The 17,721-nt window shown below is 45.1% G+C and overlaps 6 protein-coding genes across 6 annotated transcripts; 4 read left to right on the top strand and 2 right to left on the bottom strand.

The window, feature by feature from the left end:
* Positions 1-442: 442 nt before the first annotated feature.
* Positions 443-2,129, top strand: EDB91DRAFT_1249475 (uncharacterized protein; the record flags this gene model as incomplete). The annotated part of the gene is made up of 5 exons (XM_041323093.1): positions 443-610; positions 656-850; positions 901-1,162; positions 1,224-1,324; positions 1,371-2,129. 5 exons carry the CDS (start codon positions 443-445, stop codon positions 2,127-2,129), a joined length of 1,485 nt encoding a protein of 494 aa, XP_041176278.1.
* Positions 2,130-3,826: 1,697 nt separating this feature from the next.
* EDB91DRAFT_1082906 (uncharacterized protein) lies at positions 3,827-5,985 on the top strand (the record flags this gene model as incomplete). The annotated part of the gene is made up of 7 exons (XM_041315555.1): positions 3,827-3,909; positions 4,246-4,266; positions 4,296-4,474; positions 4,557-4,715; positions 4,934-5,178; positions 5,226-5,651; positions 5,773-5,985. The coding sequence occupies 7 exons, from the start codon at positions 3,827-3,829 to the stop codon at positions 5,983-5,985; spliced, it is 1,326 nt and encodes a 441-aa protein (XP_041176277.1).
* Positions 5,986-6,869: 884 nt separating this feature from the next.
* EDB91DRAFT_1249473 (uncharacterized protein) lies at positions 6,870-7,219 on the top strand (the record flags this gene model as incomplete). Its single annotated transcript, XM_041323092.1, has 2 exons — positions 6,870-7,020; positions 7,083-7,219. The coding sequence occupies 2 exons, from the start codon at positions 6,870-6,872 to the stop codon at positions 7,217-7,219; spliced, it is 288 nt and encodes a 95-aa protein (XP_041176276.1).
* Positions 7,220-7,239: 20 nt separating this feature from the next.
* Positions 7,240-8,119, top strand: EDB91DRAFT_1082905 (uncharacterized protein; the record flags this gene model as incomplete). Its single annotated transcript, XM_041315554.1, has 4 exons — positions 7,240-7,383; positions 7,437-7,535; positions 7,586-7,651; positions 7,817-8,119. 4 exons carry the CDS (start codon positions 7,240-7,242, stop codon positions 8,117-8,119), a joined length of 612 nt encoding a protein of 203 aa, XP_041176275.1.
* A 1,481-nt stretch (positions 8,120-9,600) lies between these two features.
* On the bottom strand, positions 9,601-11,012 carry EDB91DRAFT_1237807 (uncharacterized protein; the record flags this gene model as incomplete). Its single annotated transcript, XM_041321633.1, has 9 exons — positions 9,601-9,718; positions 9,779-9,891; positions 9,967-10,095; positions 10,147-10,176; positions 10,204-10,279; positions 10,328-10,401; positions 10,567-10,657; positions 10,733-10,876; positions 10,927-11,012. 9 exons carry the CDS (start codon positions 11,010-11,012, stop codon positions 9,601-9,603), a joined length of 861 nt encoding a protein of 286 aa, XP_041176274.1.
* A 3,122-nt stretch (positions 11,013-14,134) lies between these two features.
* On the bottom strand, positions 14,135-15,579 carry EDB91DRAFT_1249469 (uncharacterized protein; the record flags this gene model as incomplete). The annotated part of the gene is made up of 5 exons (XM_041323091.1): positions 14,135-14,423; positions 14,856-15,061; positions 15,107-15,292; positions 15,355-15,483; positions 15,532-15,579. 5 exons carry the CDS (start codon positions 15,577-15,579, stop codon positions 14,135-14,137), a joined length of 858 nt encoding a protein of 285 aa, XP_041176273.1.
* Between the last annotated feature and the right edge of the window lie 2,142 nt (positions 15,580-17,721).

Here is a 17,721-nt window from a genome sequence, read left to right as displayed (position 1 = left end):
TGTTGAGTGGGGAAGGATGAGCATCGTGTTGAGTGGGGAAGGATGAGCATCGTGTTGAGTTAGGAAGGACAAAGAAAGTGAACTGTGTGAAAGTGTGGTGCCACAGGTATAGGCCACAACATATATTTGGTGTTGTTTACATTTGGACAATGCCAGTGTACTTGAACATTTTAAAATGCGCTTTGTGTATTGTTTGAGCGTGCGTGTGATAAATCATGTGATCCTTGTGCGCAACGCATTATATGATCATATGATCATATAATGTGTCACAGGCATGCGTGCTTCGCATATTGTTTGAACTTTGAATGTAACTATTGTTTAGTTGAACATCCACATGACTGCTGGTTTGGAATTTTGAATCGGCCAGTGCCAGTTCTGCATCTCATGTCTATCTACTGTCTTGCTTTTCCTTTACTGACTTGTCTCTTTCTTCTTTTAGTCAATGCCTAAGAATGTCGCGAGGAAGCGAGCCACCAGTGGCATTGCCAGGAGAGTCAGTAGACCTCTTGGTTCTCCGGCCGTCTCTCCTGCACCTGGTTCTCCAGCAGTCTCTCCTGCGCTAGCAAGTGTAGAGGGGACTGAAGTCGCGACACTGGATGTTCACAGCCTGGTATGTCCTTTGTTCCAGTGTCTGCCATTGCTAATCATTCATTAGTGGTGCTTGATTTGCCATGATGGCGCTGAGGGCGACATTGTGCTTTATGAGTGCAATGGCTTCCCCCATGTGATGTGCAACAAGTGCATTGATGTCCCTCACGACTCTCTGCAGCTTGTTGCTTGCCCTGACCTCCTGTTTGTGTGCCTTTCCTGTCATGCTCAGCGGACCCTCAAGGCACCTGTGCCTTATCATGTAAGTGATAAATTTGCTCTATTTGAACAGCACTATACTAATGACTACAGGGCTTCTACAGAGGGAGCCTGCCGGCACAAGGAGGGCAAGCTGCTCTCCTAGGATTCCTCCAGGTGAATGGCAGGTTTGAGACTGCGTCCTCTGTGGTATTGGCCGCCACTCCCATTGCTGTCATCCACTTTATCATCTGCGGTAGCAACAAGGTTGTCATGCCGGTACCTTTACTGTCCCACTACTTGGACTACTATTTCCCAAATGGCAGGTACTTTTATCTCAAGGTCCCATTCGACATTACTATGCACAAGAAGATTGGTGAATACACGTGCACTTAGGAGGCCCACACCATCAAGCTCAAATCTCACCTCATGCATAGCGGACATGTCTTGGCCTTTTTCGGATCACTCCGAGGAAGACAGTGGGTGGCTTTTCGCCGGAAAAGAGAAAGGTAAATTTGTTGCTATGAGCATTTCTCAGGTAAAGTGTATTATTTCTCATTGTTCTTGACTTATGTGACATCTAGGTACTATCTACTGTGCTAGGGCCATATCATGGCATCCTCAGCCTCGCCATTATGGTATTCCTAGTGTGTGGCTCTGTCATGGCCCATGATGACGCCTTTGGTGAGCTCCAGGAAGTAGTACTCAACTGTGATATGGCGCCTGCTATTATATTTCCTGCCACGTGTTTCCAACCTCTTGTTGCCACCAACATTTTGGTAGCTATGGTGGAGCAGGTGGTAATCAAGCAGCTCAATGTCCGTATGGCATTCCCTAGTCTTCTCTCCCTCTCCAGTCGTCTTGGCCAACACACCAAGGTGATTTTGATGACTAGGGATGATTCTGATGGTATCCACAAGCTCCTTGTCACAACCTTTGCACGTGCCCAGCCCCAGACACATCCTTGGGGTATTCAAGTCCCTGCTCAGTGCCTTCTCTGTGGATTGACTAACAGTTGGTCAGTGAAGGTTGGAGGCAGGTCATCCAATGCACCTCTTGACCACAATGTTCCAGACCACAATGCTGTTCCCAGGCACCTATATTCCTACACTTATACTGAGTGTGGTAATGCTCAGGGAAAGACTCGCTACAAGTTTTTCGTTGACAAACCACCTAGTTTCATTGTCAAGGCTGCTAAGACCAACACCTCCGGGTGGTTCCAGTCTCCTTCCACAAATTTTCCTCCACTGCCTTCATGTGTTCTATGTGGGTCTTCTGTCACCCAAGGCAAGTGTCCTATGAGTAGGGATGGGGAAGTGGTTACTAAGAGGATGAGAGTTTGATTTGTCTTACAATCAGTTAGTTTGGTAGATGTTTTTTGGCAATAATTTGACTTGAGTTGGTATCCTACCTTACACTATGGTCTGAGGGAATTCCTGCACTCACCGATGATGCTTCTGCTGGAGGAAGAGTCTCTGGGGTTGATATGTCATGTGATTGTGTTTGGTTGATGTGTCAAGATCATCTGAGTCATGTGACCACATTTGCAAAATTTACTTTGGACATTGACTCTTAGCTACGTTGCGCATACCCTTGACCTTCCCCTTTTCTTACTGTAATCTTATCATGGCTGAATGACAAGAATATTTTGAGGGCACACTTGCTCTCCATGAAGATGGATTTGTGGCTGCATTGCAGCAAACATGTCGAAGTATCCTGAGGACTGTCCGGGATCAGATTGTTGTCACAAACAAGTCACAGGACAAATTGGTCGAGTTGCCAAAGGCATTGAAAAAGGTTTGTGATCTAATTTTTGTATATTTGATAACTGATTTTACGGTAATACAAAGTCTATCAGGTGTTACTACCTCCAATTCTTGACAGATGAAGATGACATACGGGGGAAGAAGAGCTTTTGGGAGATGAGCCAGTGATAGGTACCGTGCCGACTCAGGAAGCAGAGGGGTTGGGGCTTGGCTTCAGCTCTTGTGCTGTGCCCTTAGCTGAGTACGTGCCCTGAATTTGGAGCGGGTCCGACGTTGTCTGACGATAGGACGAGTGGACCGCTTTGGTCTGCTTTGAGGGTCGGGGAGTAAGAGCTACTAGTGGCGGGCTGACTAGGAGCAGAGCGGAGAAGGTGGGGAGTGATGCAGAGGGTGGATAGGAGCAGGGGGAATGTTTGGTAGGGGTGGGGAAGGTGGAGGATAGTGCGGAGAGACAAGGGAGAATATTTGATAGGGGCAGAGTATAAGGGAAAGACTTAGAGCACGGCTCTAAGTCGGAGCGGAGGGTCAGAGGGTCGGAGGTGACAACAAGTTGAGACTTATGTCCAGAGGAGGCAAGGTTCTACTAAGAATTCTCACAGGATATAACTGCGAGAAGACAAGTAGTATTAAGACTGAGGAAAATATCTAAGTACATGATATGTTATATACTACTATGTATGAGGCAGTGACCAGGATAACTATGCAGTAAGGTTATGTACCAAGGATATAGTTTGTAAGTACTTTACACAGGCAAAGACATAAGTCGGAGCGGATATCAATATGTATGCGTCAGATCAGCGATCAGGCGGTAATAGGAATTACTGGTGATCTGGAAGTAAGGGTCTATGTACTGAAGGGGAAAGTATATATCTAAAAGGGGAAAGAGATCCAGTTGAATGGAGAGGTTATGGAAGGGGACCGGTTGAGTGGTTGAGTGGAAGCGTAGGGCGGAATGCGGACTTGTGATTGGACAGAGTGGAGGATGGATGGAGCGGAGGGGGACGGAAAGTGGAGCGGATATCAATATCGGAGCGGTTGGATCAGGTATATGACAGCCAGAGGATGAGGCACCTGGCCTGTCCCCTGAGGAGAGAGAGGCTGCAGCCCATCCTACAGATGCAGCCTTCTATAAGAAGAAAGCCAGTGACTAGGACATTGTTCTGAAGCTATTTAAACAGGATATTCATGAGTATGATAAGGAGCAACAAGCAAAGCTAGGGGTAAAGAATGAAATCAAGTATAGAACTTGTCATGCCAGGGATTGGTTCAACAACATGAACCCTGGGCAACGGAAGGAGATGGAGGATGCCAGGGAAAAATGGAATAGGGAAGGTGCCCCACCAGAATCACAGGCAATGTGTGTGGTTAAATCAAATATTTGGGTTCTCCTATTAACTACCTTGGCAGGTTTCGAAAGAGGCACCTCAAAATTTTTCTCAATGACTTTACAGAACAGCTCTGTCGTACTATGGGATGTTGAGTTGTGATCCTAGCGAGTCACAAGAAACCTGCAGATCAGATTTTGAGTGTCATTGTGTGAGTGTATTTTTAGCACTTTGGTCTTATGGTATAATGATGGAATGCTATTACTATTTAGTCACGAGTCCAAGCCTGTCAATACTAAAAAAACTGTTTATGCAGAGTTCATGAGGGAATAAGGAATGGACATCTGAAGGTTTTGAAAAATTTGCAGAATGGTTGAAGTTGGAATTTTGTGAGTATTTATTTTTCTAAAATTTTCAGCTTAATTAAGGAACCTTCAGACCTAGAGGAAAATGATAACAAGTCAGATGATGAAGAGGAAGATGATAGCAGGGCTAGCCTACCTGAACTCATTTTGGACAAGAACGGCTACCCAAAGCTTCCCTCGCAAGCTGGAGTTGCCACCAGAGGGCCACAAGAATTGAGGGCAACAAGAATTGGTTCGTCAGATATTCTGTGCGTCTTACAGTGAGTATTTGTCTGCTTGGCTGGTTTTCATGCAACTGACTATTTGTTATACAGAGGTCTTCATGAACACTGCCAAACCTGTACCTTGGTGCGAGGTTGTGGGGAAACCTACTTTGTACCTTGATTCTGATTCCCTCCCCCAAGGCTTCATCTTGAGAGACCCAGTCTCATATGAGGGCAGAAAATATCAACCAGCTATGGGCTCATTGGGAGGTTAGGAGGGCAGTGAGGAAGATATTGGTTATTTTCATAGCAGCCAAACTCGGTGATATGAGCAGGGAGCTCCTTCGGAACATGGTTCCTACCAGGGGAAAACTGACAAGAATTATATAGAAATTGAGCCAGCCAAGACTTCTAGCTCCAAGGTGGCAGCCAGCACATGCCCCACACCTCATACAACAAGGCTGGCCATGAGTAATTTCCTCTGAGAGTGAGTTGGCTGGAGCAGCCTCTACACAGCAGTAGAGCAAGCCTGGCCAACAGCGATTCCTCTGAAGATGAGTCGGCTGCAGCAGCCCCTGCTGGATGTAGGATCGGGTTGGCTGCTCGACCTTCCAGTGCTCAGCTGGGTGCACCAGCAATGGTGCCCATGAAGGATCACATCCTGTTCTTGAAGTCCCTTAGCAGCAACAACAAATACCTGCTTTTAGTTGAGGGTATCAAAGACTTGGGCAAGGTATGCTGTCCATTGAGTGAGTTGTACTTCATACTCACGAATCACAGGAACCAAGTTTCAAGAAGCAAAAGGAATGGCCTGCCTGGGCAACTTGGTCTTGGGAAGGGTCTTACCTTCCCAGGAACCTGCACTCCGTAAATGGTGAGGTGCAGAAGTTCTTGGAGACAGCTGCATTTGCCAAAACCTCCAGCTTGCCCTCTGCAATGCGAGTCAGCCTAGGTCTTGGGTTGCTGCTCAGGGAGTGTAAGCGAGCCATCGAGTATGAAGCAGATGAGGTCACCTCCCCAACCCCCACTTACATCAACACATCAATCTTGGATATCAAGATCCTCAACCTGGTTGTAGAGGTGGTTAACAAGGTCAGAGGTGGGGTTGTGCATCTACTGAAGGTGAGGGACATTGAACAGGAAAGTGCTATCATCGATAAGGCTGCTGTTGGAGATGGACGTGGAGCTGGAGATGATGAAGAGAGAGTAGGTGAGGAGGAGTTAAGGCAGAAGCTGGTAGATGAGTTGCAGAAGTTCGAGGAGGAGAATCAAAGGAGTTGAAATTTGTAAGCTTGAAGAGCTGATGAAGGAACTGCACAAATCCCAGAGGCTCCTGGAGACACAGAGGGAGGAGGAAGAAAAGCTCATAGCAGAAGAACAAAAGGATGAGGATGAGGATGAGGATGAGGACCAGGACCAGGTGAAAGGGAAGAAAAGAACCAAATCTGGTGGATCTCGAAAGCCATCCAAGAAGGTCAAGGGTGATATCCGTCAATCTTCCAGAGCTAGGCAGCCCACTAAGAAAGCCTTGAAGCTTTAGCATATCTTCACCTTGCATATCTCACTCAGCTGTATATCCAGTTGCTTGTATTAGTCTACATCAATGTCATGACACTGTGCTCACCTGTATCTGTAGCACATGCCCTACCCATCTGGCTGATCATCATCTACATTCCTGCTCCCCCAACTTGAGGTGCTGGCCAGTGCTGGTCCTACATTTCTGGCCAGTCACTATCTACGGCCCTCCTCCCTCTCATTTGAGATCTGGCCTTCTACATCTCTGGCCAGTCACTATCTATGTTGCTCCTCCTTCTCATTTGAGGTCTGGCCAGCCCCAGTCCTACGTCTCTGGCCGGTTACTATCTACACCCCTGCTATCCCTGGTCATAGTTTGTCAAATATGGTAGCCTCTACTTCCTGGCCAATGTCATGTCTATGTAAATTAGTACAACCAGCCGGCCACCAGCTGCACAGGTTCTACGACCATTTGGCACATCCAGGGGACCAGTTCTATGCAGGGTTTTGACTGAACTATGTGACATAACTACTCTTACATGTACTGTTTCTAATGGTGGAGTCTAACATCTCTAACAGGGAGACACTGAGCTGTCTCACCAAAGCAAGTTGCCAATAATTTGGTCACACATACATAGCATTACACACATTTAGAGGGATTTTTTACACCATAGTATTATCTTTACACAACATTGTTTTGCATCCATTACAGCGCTTTGCGAATATGATGACAGTTGTACGCTTTCGGAGAAAGAGAAAGAAATAAAAATGATGGTGTTCAAATTAGACCAAACAATGCGCATCGCGAATCCGTGGCACGTCTGTTAATATCTTATACCCCTACCATACAGCAGTATATTCTTTGATACATTCTCTGATGATAGTATCATTGAAATTATAAGCTCTCCTATGAGCTCTCCGATGAGCTCCCCTCTGAGTCAGTGCGAACAATCTGTGTCTGTTGAATCCACTGTCCTCCCTTCACGGAGCCCATCACCTCAGGCTGAACCAGAAAAGACAAAGAAGAGAGGCCGTCCTCCCAAGGAACAGCCAGAAAAAGGTTTGTCATACTCTCGGATGACTTAGAGCAGAGCCAGCTCGTAGTGACACCATAGTACTCAGCCAACACTGCACCAATCAACCTTAAATTAGCTATATATCCCCAGGATGAGATGAAGAAGCCTGACAAAAGACGAAAAGATGTAGCAGCACTCCTAGGTCAAGATTACCGAGAAGCTCGCCGAACATCTCAAGCTTAAGAAACCTAATCTCTCGGACTATGAACTCACATTCTCGGTACCTTGGCATCAAACATCTCCAATCTCACTTGCGAATGAAGATGACTTCGACAACCTACTGTGAAGGAGCCATCAAGTGCAAGGACCCTCAAGCAAAGGTTATTATTGAGGCTATTCTCAAGAAGGTACGTCAGATGAGCGCATATATGCAGTGTTAGATGACAATACCTTGATCAAGAAAGGGACAGGGAAAGAAAAAAATGTTGGCAGTGATGATGAAGATGATGGGACCAACGACAACAGTGCCGACAGGCCAAAGAAGAAGAAGAAAGGCAAGGTGAGTATGAAGAATAGGTAACGAGACAAGCATGCTGACGTGAATGTTAGAAAACCCCAGATAAACTTCCGTTGAACATCGAGGTTGCTGCACACATGAAGACACTGCGGAACCAGGTGGGTCTGTAACAAGGCAGGGTGCCCATCGAGTGGCCAATGCTACATTCCTCCAGACAACAGAGAACATTTTCTGCTTAGCCACAACCACTTTCAGATTTGGGCTGCTGCATGGTCATCTAAGATTTTTCTCGCTCTCATAATTAGCCACTCATGGTTTTATAGGCGAAGAATCCACCCCTCATGACTGTAAACCAACCTCCAAACCATCGTGCTTTTGATGGTTTGCATGACGACCAAATGGCTGCGAAATCACCTCTCCTTCAGCGACATTTAGCCGATCGCAACAAGAACACATCCAGTGCTCCAACCATCAACTTCAACATACCACCTGAGCTCCTTGGGTTCCTTCGTCCCCTGGCACCCGAGAATGTGGCCAACACAGTAGCACTGCCACACAGAGACCGAGAGTTGATGCCCCTCCTACCTCCAACAATGCAGCCTGGTCTCGATCTCACTGCTCATTGATTTCTGCACTAAGTTTTCACTTGCAAATGCGATCCTGACCAAGTTACACAATAACTGGCTACACAGGAACACGTACCATCAAGTACATTGTGGTCTCCAAGCTGAAAGAAATGGGGTTCATAAACAGCGAGATCGTGGCAATGAAGGATGCTGTCGAACAATGGTCTCGTCAAGGTTAGGTTCAAGTTTGCTGCTGTTTCCACCATGAATGTACTACTATTGCTTTCACTGTGCTGCAGACGAACATTATTCCTGTACACTAGAAGTACCCTGCATGTATAAAGTACGAGATTGCATCAGAGTCTGTGATGATTGTCATGGCTTCGTATGCATCAAAAATAATGCTATCTGAGCCCACAAAATAGTCCTCATGACGATGAATGAAAGCCTTGATCTTCAAGAAAGCTTCCTCAATAGGGTTCAAGTCTGGAGAGTATGGCGGAAGATATTTGAGTCGTACACCTAGAAAATGTAGTCAGATTTAGATTAGCAATTGAGAGCAAGACCAACCATGCAATGCAATCATTTCTGCAACTCCTTCTCCATGATGGATCTTCACATTGTCCATGACGAGGACACTGAGTTTTCCAGGGTATTGCTGGCAGAGAGGAAGCTTTATGGAGGTCAGTATGGTCCATCATCTGGTAGTACAAAGCAGAAAGACACTGACAACTGTCAATTCCAGAAATTCAATATATTTCACGGTGGTGAATGATCCTTCGATAACTGCTGAGGCAATCATTCCATCAATCGTGAGCAGACCGAGTGCAGACACCCAGCGATCCTCTGACGAAAGGCTGCTGACTTTCTGCACTGTTTCCCACACTTTGAACTGGCCCCAAGCCCTCCCCGGAGTACAGTTCGTCCTTCGAAGTTTCATCCAGAAACCCAATTTCTTCTGGCTGGTATTGTGCCATGCGAGCAACAAACTCTGCACGACGCAGCTCATTCCTCTCTTTGGCAATGCACTGCAACTTTTTGTAGGAAACCCCAGCATGCTCCAGTGTCCGATGAACAGTGACATAATGAATGGAAATGAACCGGTTACTGTCGAGCATTTCGGCAAGCTCATCCAGGAACCACGTAGGACTGGTGTTTGATGAGTCGGACAAGGTAATCAACATTGTCGTAGTATAGAAGGCGGGGGTGACCACGAGTAGTGCACAACAGAGTGACAACATCACCTGTCTCCCTCCATAGCTTGAGTGTGCGCCAGAAGGTGCTTTCAGAGAAGCCAACACAGTTTATAATGTCGTCTTTGGACATATGAGCATCTTCGTAGAGTTTCATTGCAGCAATCTTGACGTTGTGGCTGATTTTGCGGAACATGGTAGTAGAGAATAACACAGATACATATTGACTGTGGCTATGTGTTTTATTTATTTTTCTCTTTCTCTGAAAGCGTACAACTGTCATCATATTCGCAAAGCGCTGTAATTACAGAGGCTGTACAGAACAATAACATTATGAGAAACATTGGATTAATTTGTGACACTAGTAACTTGCTCTTGAAGGGCAGCACATTTCTCACAAATCTTCAAGAGCGCACTGTTCTTGCTAATGCTACACTGTGACGATGAAGAATTAGGAAAAACATGACTATACAAGGTATTAGCTTGGAGCTTGGGGTTGATGAAATGCATAATGGACTGAGTTCACCACATCATTAGGTTGCCTACTTCCTCACTTTCATCAGGATCTTCTAACAGGTCCAGAATGCTATGATAGAAATTTTCCGAGTCCATAACTGTGTCAGTATGGGAGAATACTGACTATGAACTCAATGAAAACCGAACCTGAAATAACAATCAATGGGGAAGGAATGTGGTATTAAATTTGCTACATGCCTGGGTGGCAATATAGGCCAAGGATCCTTTAGTTACAGACTTCATGCCATGGAGGTACACATTACCGGAGCATGTAGCCTTTGGCTCCTTGTCCACCAAGCTTGGCGATGTAAATACATGTTTGAAAACCTACAAAAGGGACATTTCTATGAGCAAGAACTTTAATTAGACTGAACTCACAAAGATGAGTATATCGCTCCTCAATAATCCCTTTCACGGATCTTCAGGATCATAAACATAACCTGCATATAAGAATATAGGCCACTGGTCACCACGAACTGCGGTTTCACCGCTCTTGAGACTCTCCTTCATTCTGGGTAGATTAATAACATTTTGGTTATTGCACAATGGAAAGACTTACTCCATATTTGACCAGTCAAGGCCTGCAGGGCAAAGCAACGCGCCCGTTACTTCATGGTTAAACCCCCAGTCAGACTTGATGTTTCAGGAGAGAGGGGGTATGACTACTTGTCCTCTGGGGACAAGCCATTTGAGGACAGCAGATTTGAAGGTTTTGGTATCATCGCCTCATGCACTGGAGGCCCCTTTACCTATCTGTTAGAAGGTAAGTATGATGACCTTCCATTACTCAAAACTTGCCAATTCTCTGACATGGATAATATCCTCTTCCTCTCTGTTCATCAGACGATCCAAGAGGCCAGGATAAGAATCCAGTAACTCCATGAATACCCTGTGTTCCCATCAGATACTAACATTAGCGGTACCGTAAGTGATGGTGGCATCTGACGGTCATAATTAGACTCACTCTGCAGGATAATCCTCTATGAGAAAGTCCTGTGATTCCTCAAGTCGGAGTATACCTGACATCAGAAGGGCAGGGTAGTTGAACAATGCAAACACCATCTGACCAAAATGCTGACCCTGGAGAACAAGGGGATTTAATGAAACTCTGATCATGACAAGTCAGGGGGGTTCATCACTGTCTGAAAGACCACTTACACCTTTTTACATGGACCCATCTGAAGGGCTGAACCACAACACTTGCGTGAAAGATTGCCAGAGGGATTATTCTCGTCGGTACTCATACTATAAGTTGAACTACATAGGTATAACACCACTAGCATGGAAATGAGACACTTTATAAGTCAAAAATCTGATAGTACATAATGAAAAGACAGTGCGCTGGCCAAGTGCCATTGATATTGCAACAAAAAGGCCCATCATCCGAGTGCCATCAATATTGTAATGCAATAGTTGCTGTATCTGGGCTATCGTAATGGGAAAAAAAAGTTCTAGGGCCAAGGATGGGTTAATTTCCTCTGCAAGTTCAATTTTCTACCAAAGGACAACCTCACCATCTGAGCACCATAGATATTGTATAGGATACAAAAAAACATTATGGTGACATATACATTGATACTGATGATCATCAGATCATAGAACAACAAGAAGCAAGGTAGAATTAAACTTGGAGCTGCGACTCCAATGAACAGAGAAAATAATGATATGTACCATTAGATTTATGCCTGTTCTCTGGCTTCAGTGAGCCTTGTGCTTTCTTGGCCTGAAAATAAAGGTTGAGAACCGTCCATGATGGTGACAGGGAAAGTATCATGATGGTGACGGGGAAAGTATCATGATGGTGACGGGGAAAGTATCATGATAGTGGGTAGAACTCACTTAGTAGTCACCGTTTGAGAACATAACAATAAGTTCAGTGCTGGTAGCATTGTATATACTACATAAAACATGTTACACAATTCATGGAACCTAAGTGTGACGTCAACAACATTAGTCACAGCGGACAAAGGGCATCTCACAGTCCAGATTGAGTTGCAATCTGCATGGAACAACCACATGTGATTGATTCCTAGCATCACAATCTGCAAAGACTCGTCATTATATGGTATGATATTTAGTATGCACATTGTCTTACACCTCCAACATTTTTACTGCATTATGGTGTGACTATGGACGTTCATACTACTTGATTATATGCATTGAAGTTAAGTCGTTAACTACCAGCGCAACTACTACTAGGTATGAGTTCAAATTATATAGAAGATGGGAAAAAAGAATAATGAGAATCAAGTAGGAGGATTTATATGTGGACTGGGTATAGGAATTGAACTCCACCGGCTACACCCGAAATCACCACAATGCAAGCACCTCAAAAATTGCCAGCAAACACAATAAGTCTCTTCAGGGATGTGGGTGAGGTCAAAGGCAATTACATGCCCAGTGTGAGGAAGCAATCTGAGTCATTTTCCCATCCAACAATGCAGTCGTGATCAATTGTGACAGAGAAGAGTCTTTTCCAAAATCCTTGCTCTTTCTTTGAGGCTACTTCACTATTGATGTGGTTGACTGATCTGCACAAGGTCATCAGTTAACAGACACAGTGAAGTTGGCTTGGCTCACACTTACACATTCAAAAGGTCTGACAATTCGACTTCACAGTGTGTCTCTTCGCATTCTCACTTTTGACAATGCCATGTACAATTGACTGGTGTGAGCAAGGTCGGACTCTATCTGTTTGAAGGTCAAGCGGATCTTCTTCAAGCCAGATGGTCACGGTGAAGGATAATCGCCTTGCCCCATCATGTAGCAGGTACTAGTAAATCTTTCTTTCCATCATGATCATATCAATTGACCATTTTGATAGCAATTTCATATCACAACTCCTGGCTCTTCAAATGCTCATGGTGTTCACAGGTGAAATAGCCAAGGATAGAGAACAGCCTAACCATGATGATGAGTAAGGTATGCTGAATTGTAGTGCAACCTGTAACTGAACCAAATTCTAGTTTCAATCATCACTGCTGGTATATTCTAAATTACAACGGAGCAATGAGTCATGATGTTTCAAAAGTTGAAGTCCAAACAGATGATTATCCGGGTACTAATATCACAGTACTACTACTGATACTCTTGAAGGTGATCGTACTAGTACCTCATAGGTCCCACAAGACAGATTTGGTCAAAGTGAAAAGTTACCAAAGGAGCTGTACTAGTACTGGTAGTAGCACCTGGATCTGTACTAAACATCTCCACAGTATTTTTTTTGACATTGCACTTTGCTATAGTTGGGGTGGCCCCATGATGCTCCCTGTGCCATTGGATGTGCAAAATGCTGCTACACAATTCTCAGGTGCGGGTCCATTTGCACCGCAGAAGGGGTCGGGACACATGGTTGATACAAACCGCTTGTATAACCTACCCCCCATGAAGCTCAGTGAGACTTTCAACACCACATGATGCATAAGAAAAGTTGAAACAAACTCCTTCCTCATCAACCAGGGTAGCTGTTAAGACCATGCTCAGGGGTAAAGCGGAGTCTGAGGGGCTTGGCTTCAGCTTGTACGCTGCACCCCTTACCCTGAGTACGTGCCCCTAATTTCGGAATGTAGTCCAACACGATTCTATGGGTTCAACAGGACGTCGAATGGGGTCTCTGAAGGAGGGCCAACGGACTACTAGGTGAGCGCGGGGAAAAGTTGGGCATGGGTTGTTCCACCCGGACAGGAGGGAAGCAGGAGACTACTATGGTCAGAACCAACAGTAGAAGCGGAGCGGCTATTGGACTTGTCCAACAACGAACGAGGGATGGATGCGAGACGGGGTCTATTCCAAGTCAAAGTTGGAGAGCGGGAGGACGGACGGGGACGGATGGACGTAGGTGCGGGGTAAGTTACAAGGCACAAGGAAGTTGGACGGGGAAGGGGACGGGGAAGGAACTGGGGAGCGGGGGGAACGGGGAATGGGGAACGGGGAACGGGGAAAGGGGGAACGGGGGACACGGGGAACGGGGAGGGGAACGGGGGAACGGGGAACGGGGGGGAAACGGGAGACGGGGAACGGGGGAACGGGGATCGGAGGATGGCTCAACCTAGGGCGTCACTCCCTCGGCCAGACTTAACAGGAGTTGACTAGGATTCAGGCCCACGTCAAGAACAGAAGAGCCGGGATTAGAAAAGGTAATATTCAGACTGAGTATCTACAGACAAATGTACATATGTTTATATACTCTAAGTGATGAGCATAGTGTACAGGATCACAATAGGATGACTGAGACATATCAGAATAAGGCTCGGGGAACAGTATGTATGCGACGGATCAGAATCGCTAGGGTATAGGGATTACTGGTGATCCGAAAAGCGGAACTATGATACTAAATGGGGATAGGACCAGTTGAGTGGTTCCTAGTCTAGGAGTGGACCGGTGAGGTGGTCGGGCGGACTAATAGTCGGGTAGGGCAATATGAGCGGAACTGAAGGATCCGAGCGAGTCGGAAAAGCGGAGGGAGTAGGAGTAGGATCAGAGGAGTGGAACGGGGTTGGGCGGAGGTAGCAGGGCTAATCCTGCTGAGATGCACTTCGTGCATTGTCAGAGAAGGAGGAATGGAGCGGACGAGGAAACAGGGGGTCAGGCCAGGGGTGAGGATGTTCACAGGTGGTATTGGAGGTGCTTGGATCCGGTATATGACAGTAGTGGGCCTATGATAAAATTAGTTAAACACTGTTGTCTCCATTGAAGACTCACTGTTGTATTGGAGATTCTCTTTCCTGACCTCATTGTCCTCTGGATTGATAGTCCAAGGGTCAAACATTGATTCAGATGAGTTGGTCAAATTGACAACCAACAATTGGTTTATCACCCTGTCAACATCCTCGGGATTGGCAATCCAAGTGCTCAGAGCGCTGGAAGACAGCGTGCTGGAACATGTAAGAGAGCTGGAGGAAGCTATTGTTTGGGGTGGGGGTGTGATACTTCGAGGTGGTGGCCTCAAGTACAATTTCTGCCACATTTCACAGAAAGAAATCAAGTCATGATTTTTGAGTATTGTACCATTCAATCACATTCCATAACTTAATGTTTATAACAACAGTTAACAATTAGATTACCACAAAAAAATGGGTACAGCTCACCTAGTGGTAACTTCAGGGAGCTCAAGTGTTATCCGCTTCTGCCCATGCAGTGCAACAGAGCAACCCTTGCTCTCAATATCGTATAGTGTGGCTTGATAGCCTTTATGCTGACCTTGAATAATGAATACTTCTTTGCCGATGTCATTCTTAAAGGTATCCAGGCTCACGTTGCATGTCTTTACCATGAACCGCATGGGAACATTAATCTGTTACCAATTAGAGATGTTCAAGTTGAGATGAACTGCACTTACCAATGAGCCATCAGTTTGAGACAATAGGGTCAAGCGAGCCATCAGAAAGTCGACACTTTGCACAACTGCTGTCGCCTGATACTCCAGCCTGCGAGCGACATTCACAAAGTCTCCAGGCCTGATGTCATAGCCCTTGTCCTTTGTGTACTTTATTGTCTGGGCGAGGTGGATCCTGCTGAACCCATACTAAAAGGACTTCAATTGTCACCAGTCCTGAACTACATATCTTGTCATCCACCCGCAAGTACATAGATGATGTTCCCAATTTCAATAGATTCGGTTTTGGGGGGAGGCTCAAAAAATTGCTGCATTGGCAGCTGTGTTTGCAGCACATGCTTCAGAGGACGACGATCCAAGTAGTATTTCGAAACTTTGAACTATACAAAGCATCAGATAGAGTTGAAATGTCATCTGTTCATACACACCTCTTCCTTAGTTGCCTCTTGACAAATGTGAAATATGTTATCAGACATTTGAACAATGTAGCCCTCCAACCCAAGTATACACCCGCTACAACTTGAACTGAATTGCTGAGCCAAAACACATGCTCTACATCCCAAAGTCGAAAGTCTAGTTGTCTTCAAAGTCGAGGTTTGAAGTCAAATTTTGAGGACACACAACCTAATGCATGATTCGTCAAGACAACTTTTCCAATCTCTGAACAAATCTCTCCAGAGATGACCCTCACTTCATCGCCCACACACAGGAACTACATAGAGAACGCCAGCTCAGTGCATTTGATGAAAGGCGTGTCCCATCCGGATTGCAGATGCAGTCAGATGCAGTTGGGATGAGGGGTGGTAACAAGCTCTAGGTCAGACTGGCGAAAGGTTTTAAGCAACAACCCCATATAATATTGTTCTCCTTTGAACAAATATCCTATAACTTTGCCATCACAAGTGATGTCAGATACTGTGCTATTTGCAGGAAGTTGGCACCTGTCTAACAGTGCAGCAGATTTCTCAGGCATGCAATAGGGAAAATTCTGTGGGGGGATTAAGACCGCTGTGAGGAATTCCCCCACTGTAGGCATAAAACCCCGTCCTTTCCACATCTTCTCACATCAGTTCCGTGTATTCCGCACGTTCCGCGTTTCCCGCGCATCGTCCGATGGGTTCCGCATTCCCGCACATCCTTCAGAACCCGCCCGCACTATCTGATATTCTCATGCATCGTCAGACAACCTTCGCATGTCCTGTCCCCATCCTTCCAGGTCCATTCATCAGGAAAAACTATATCTCTATATAGAGGACCATCCTCTATATAGCCCCGATAGCACACCACAGCTCTATACAGTCTATGGCAAGCGATCGACAAGCACTATAGACCAGTATCGACATCATGAAAGTCTATATATTACAATAAAGTTTGGTAAGTGTATTTTAGAAGTAAAACATTTCAACAACTATAGACCCCAGTAGGACCCGTGGGAAACTTTTTTCGATGAAAACCAAAAGGTTGGTAGTCCTTGTCAGGGAAGGTCTATCCAAGTCTAATGACTTCAATAGGTAAGATCTAGTGAGTTAGGAAAACTAATTGAAGGTTCAAAAGACTTGACCATGGAACTTGATCAAGTTGGTCCTGTCAAGGGAAGTTATCCATGTCTACTGACTTCAATAGGTCAAGATCTTATGAGTTATACTTGGATGAAGGGTTCAAAAGTGTTAAGGTACACCTATTTATGTAAGCAAAAATGCGAAAAATTCACCTTATGTGTATTCAAAAATCCTATGTAACAGTCAATTTCATTGTCTTTTTCTTACTGTTCATAATCCTAGTCCTATTAACCAAAAACTCGAAAATTCACCAAGTCTTGTGTTGTGGCTTTGTTTGGCACTGCTTATGTAAGCAAAAATGCGGTCAACCAACAAGTCTTTTCCCATTCTTTCCTTCCCCCCCCACTGCCCCCTCATTAGATTATCTTCCATATTTTTCTTACAATTTTCGAGTTTTTGCCTCTCTTCTCTTCTTCTTGCTTCTCTATCCTTCTCTTGGTGTTGATGTTGTTGGTGCTGGTACTGGTGCTGGTGCTTTGAACTCTGGTAAGTCTCCCTCCATAATTTTCGCATTTTTGACTATTTGACTAATCTTTTTTCTAACCCTCTCCTTCTAGCTCTCTTCCCTCCTGCTCCTCCTCCCCCCAACTATTTTCGCATTTTTGACCATTTGGCAAGTCTTTTCTCTGACTCTCACTTCCTCCTGTCTGATCCTCTCCTTCTAGCTCCCTTCCCTCCTCTTCCCTCAAGAATTTTCGCAATTTTCACTATTTGGTAAGTCTTTCTTTTTTTTGTATTCATCTTTCCTCTCTGATTCTTCCTTCTAGTTCTCTTGCCTCTTCCTCCTGTAATTTTCGCATTTTTGCCTGTTTTGTAGTTATTAGTTCACATGTATTGTAGTAGTTGAAATATAATTTGGAATTTTCGCTTTTTTTTAATTTTGAGAACACTATCATGGCAACAAACAGCTATTAAGAGAAATTTTTGCTTTGTGTTTTGAGCTATAATAGCTACAATAGTTGTGGTATGTTCCACCCAGCTATAGCAACTTTAATAGAGCTATATAGCACTATACACTGGTGTAGTAAGCCTGCACAATTGGGCACTTGGCTATACGAG

Source organism: Suillus paluster, assembly GCF_016628075.1.
Source record: "Suillus paluster strain FC165 chromosome Unknown EDB91scaffold_33, whole genome shotgun sequence".
Taxonomy (NCBI): domain Eukaryota; kingdom Fungi; phylum Basidiomycota; class Agaricomycetes; order Boletales; family Suillaceae; genus Suillus; species Suillus paluster.
This window is presented reverse-complemented; position numbering and strand designations above follow the sequence as displayed.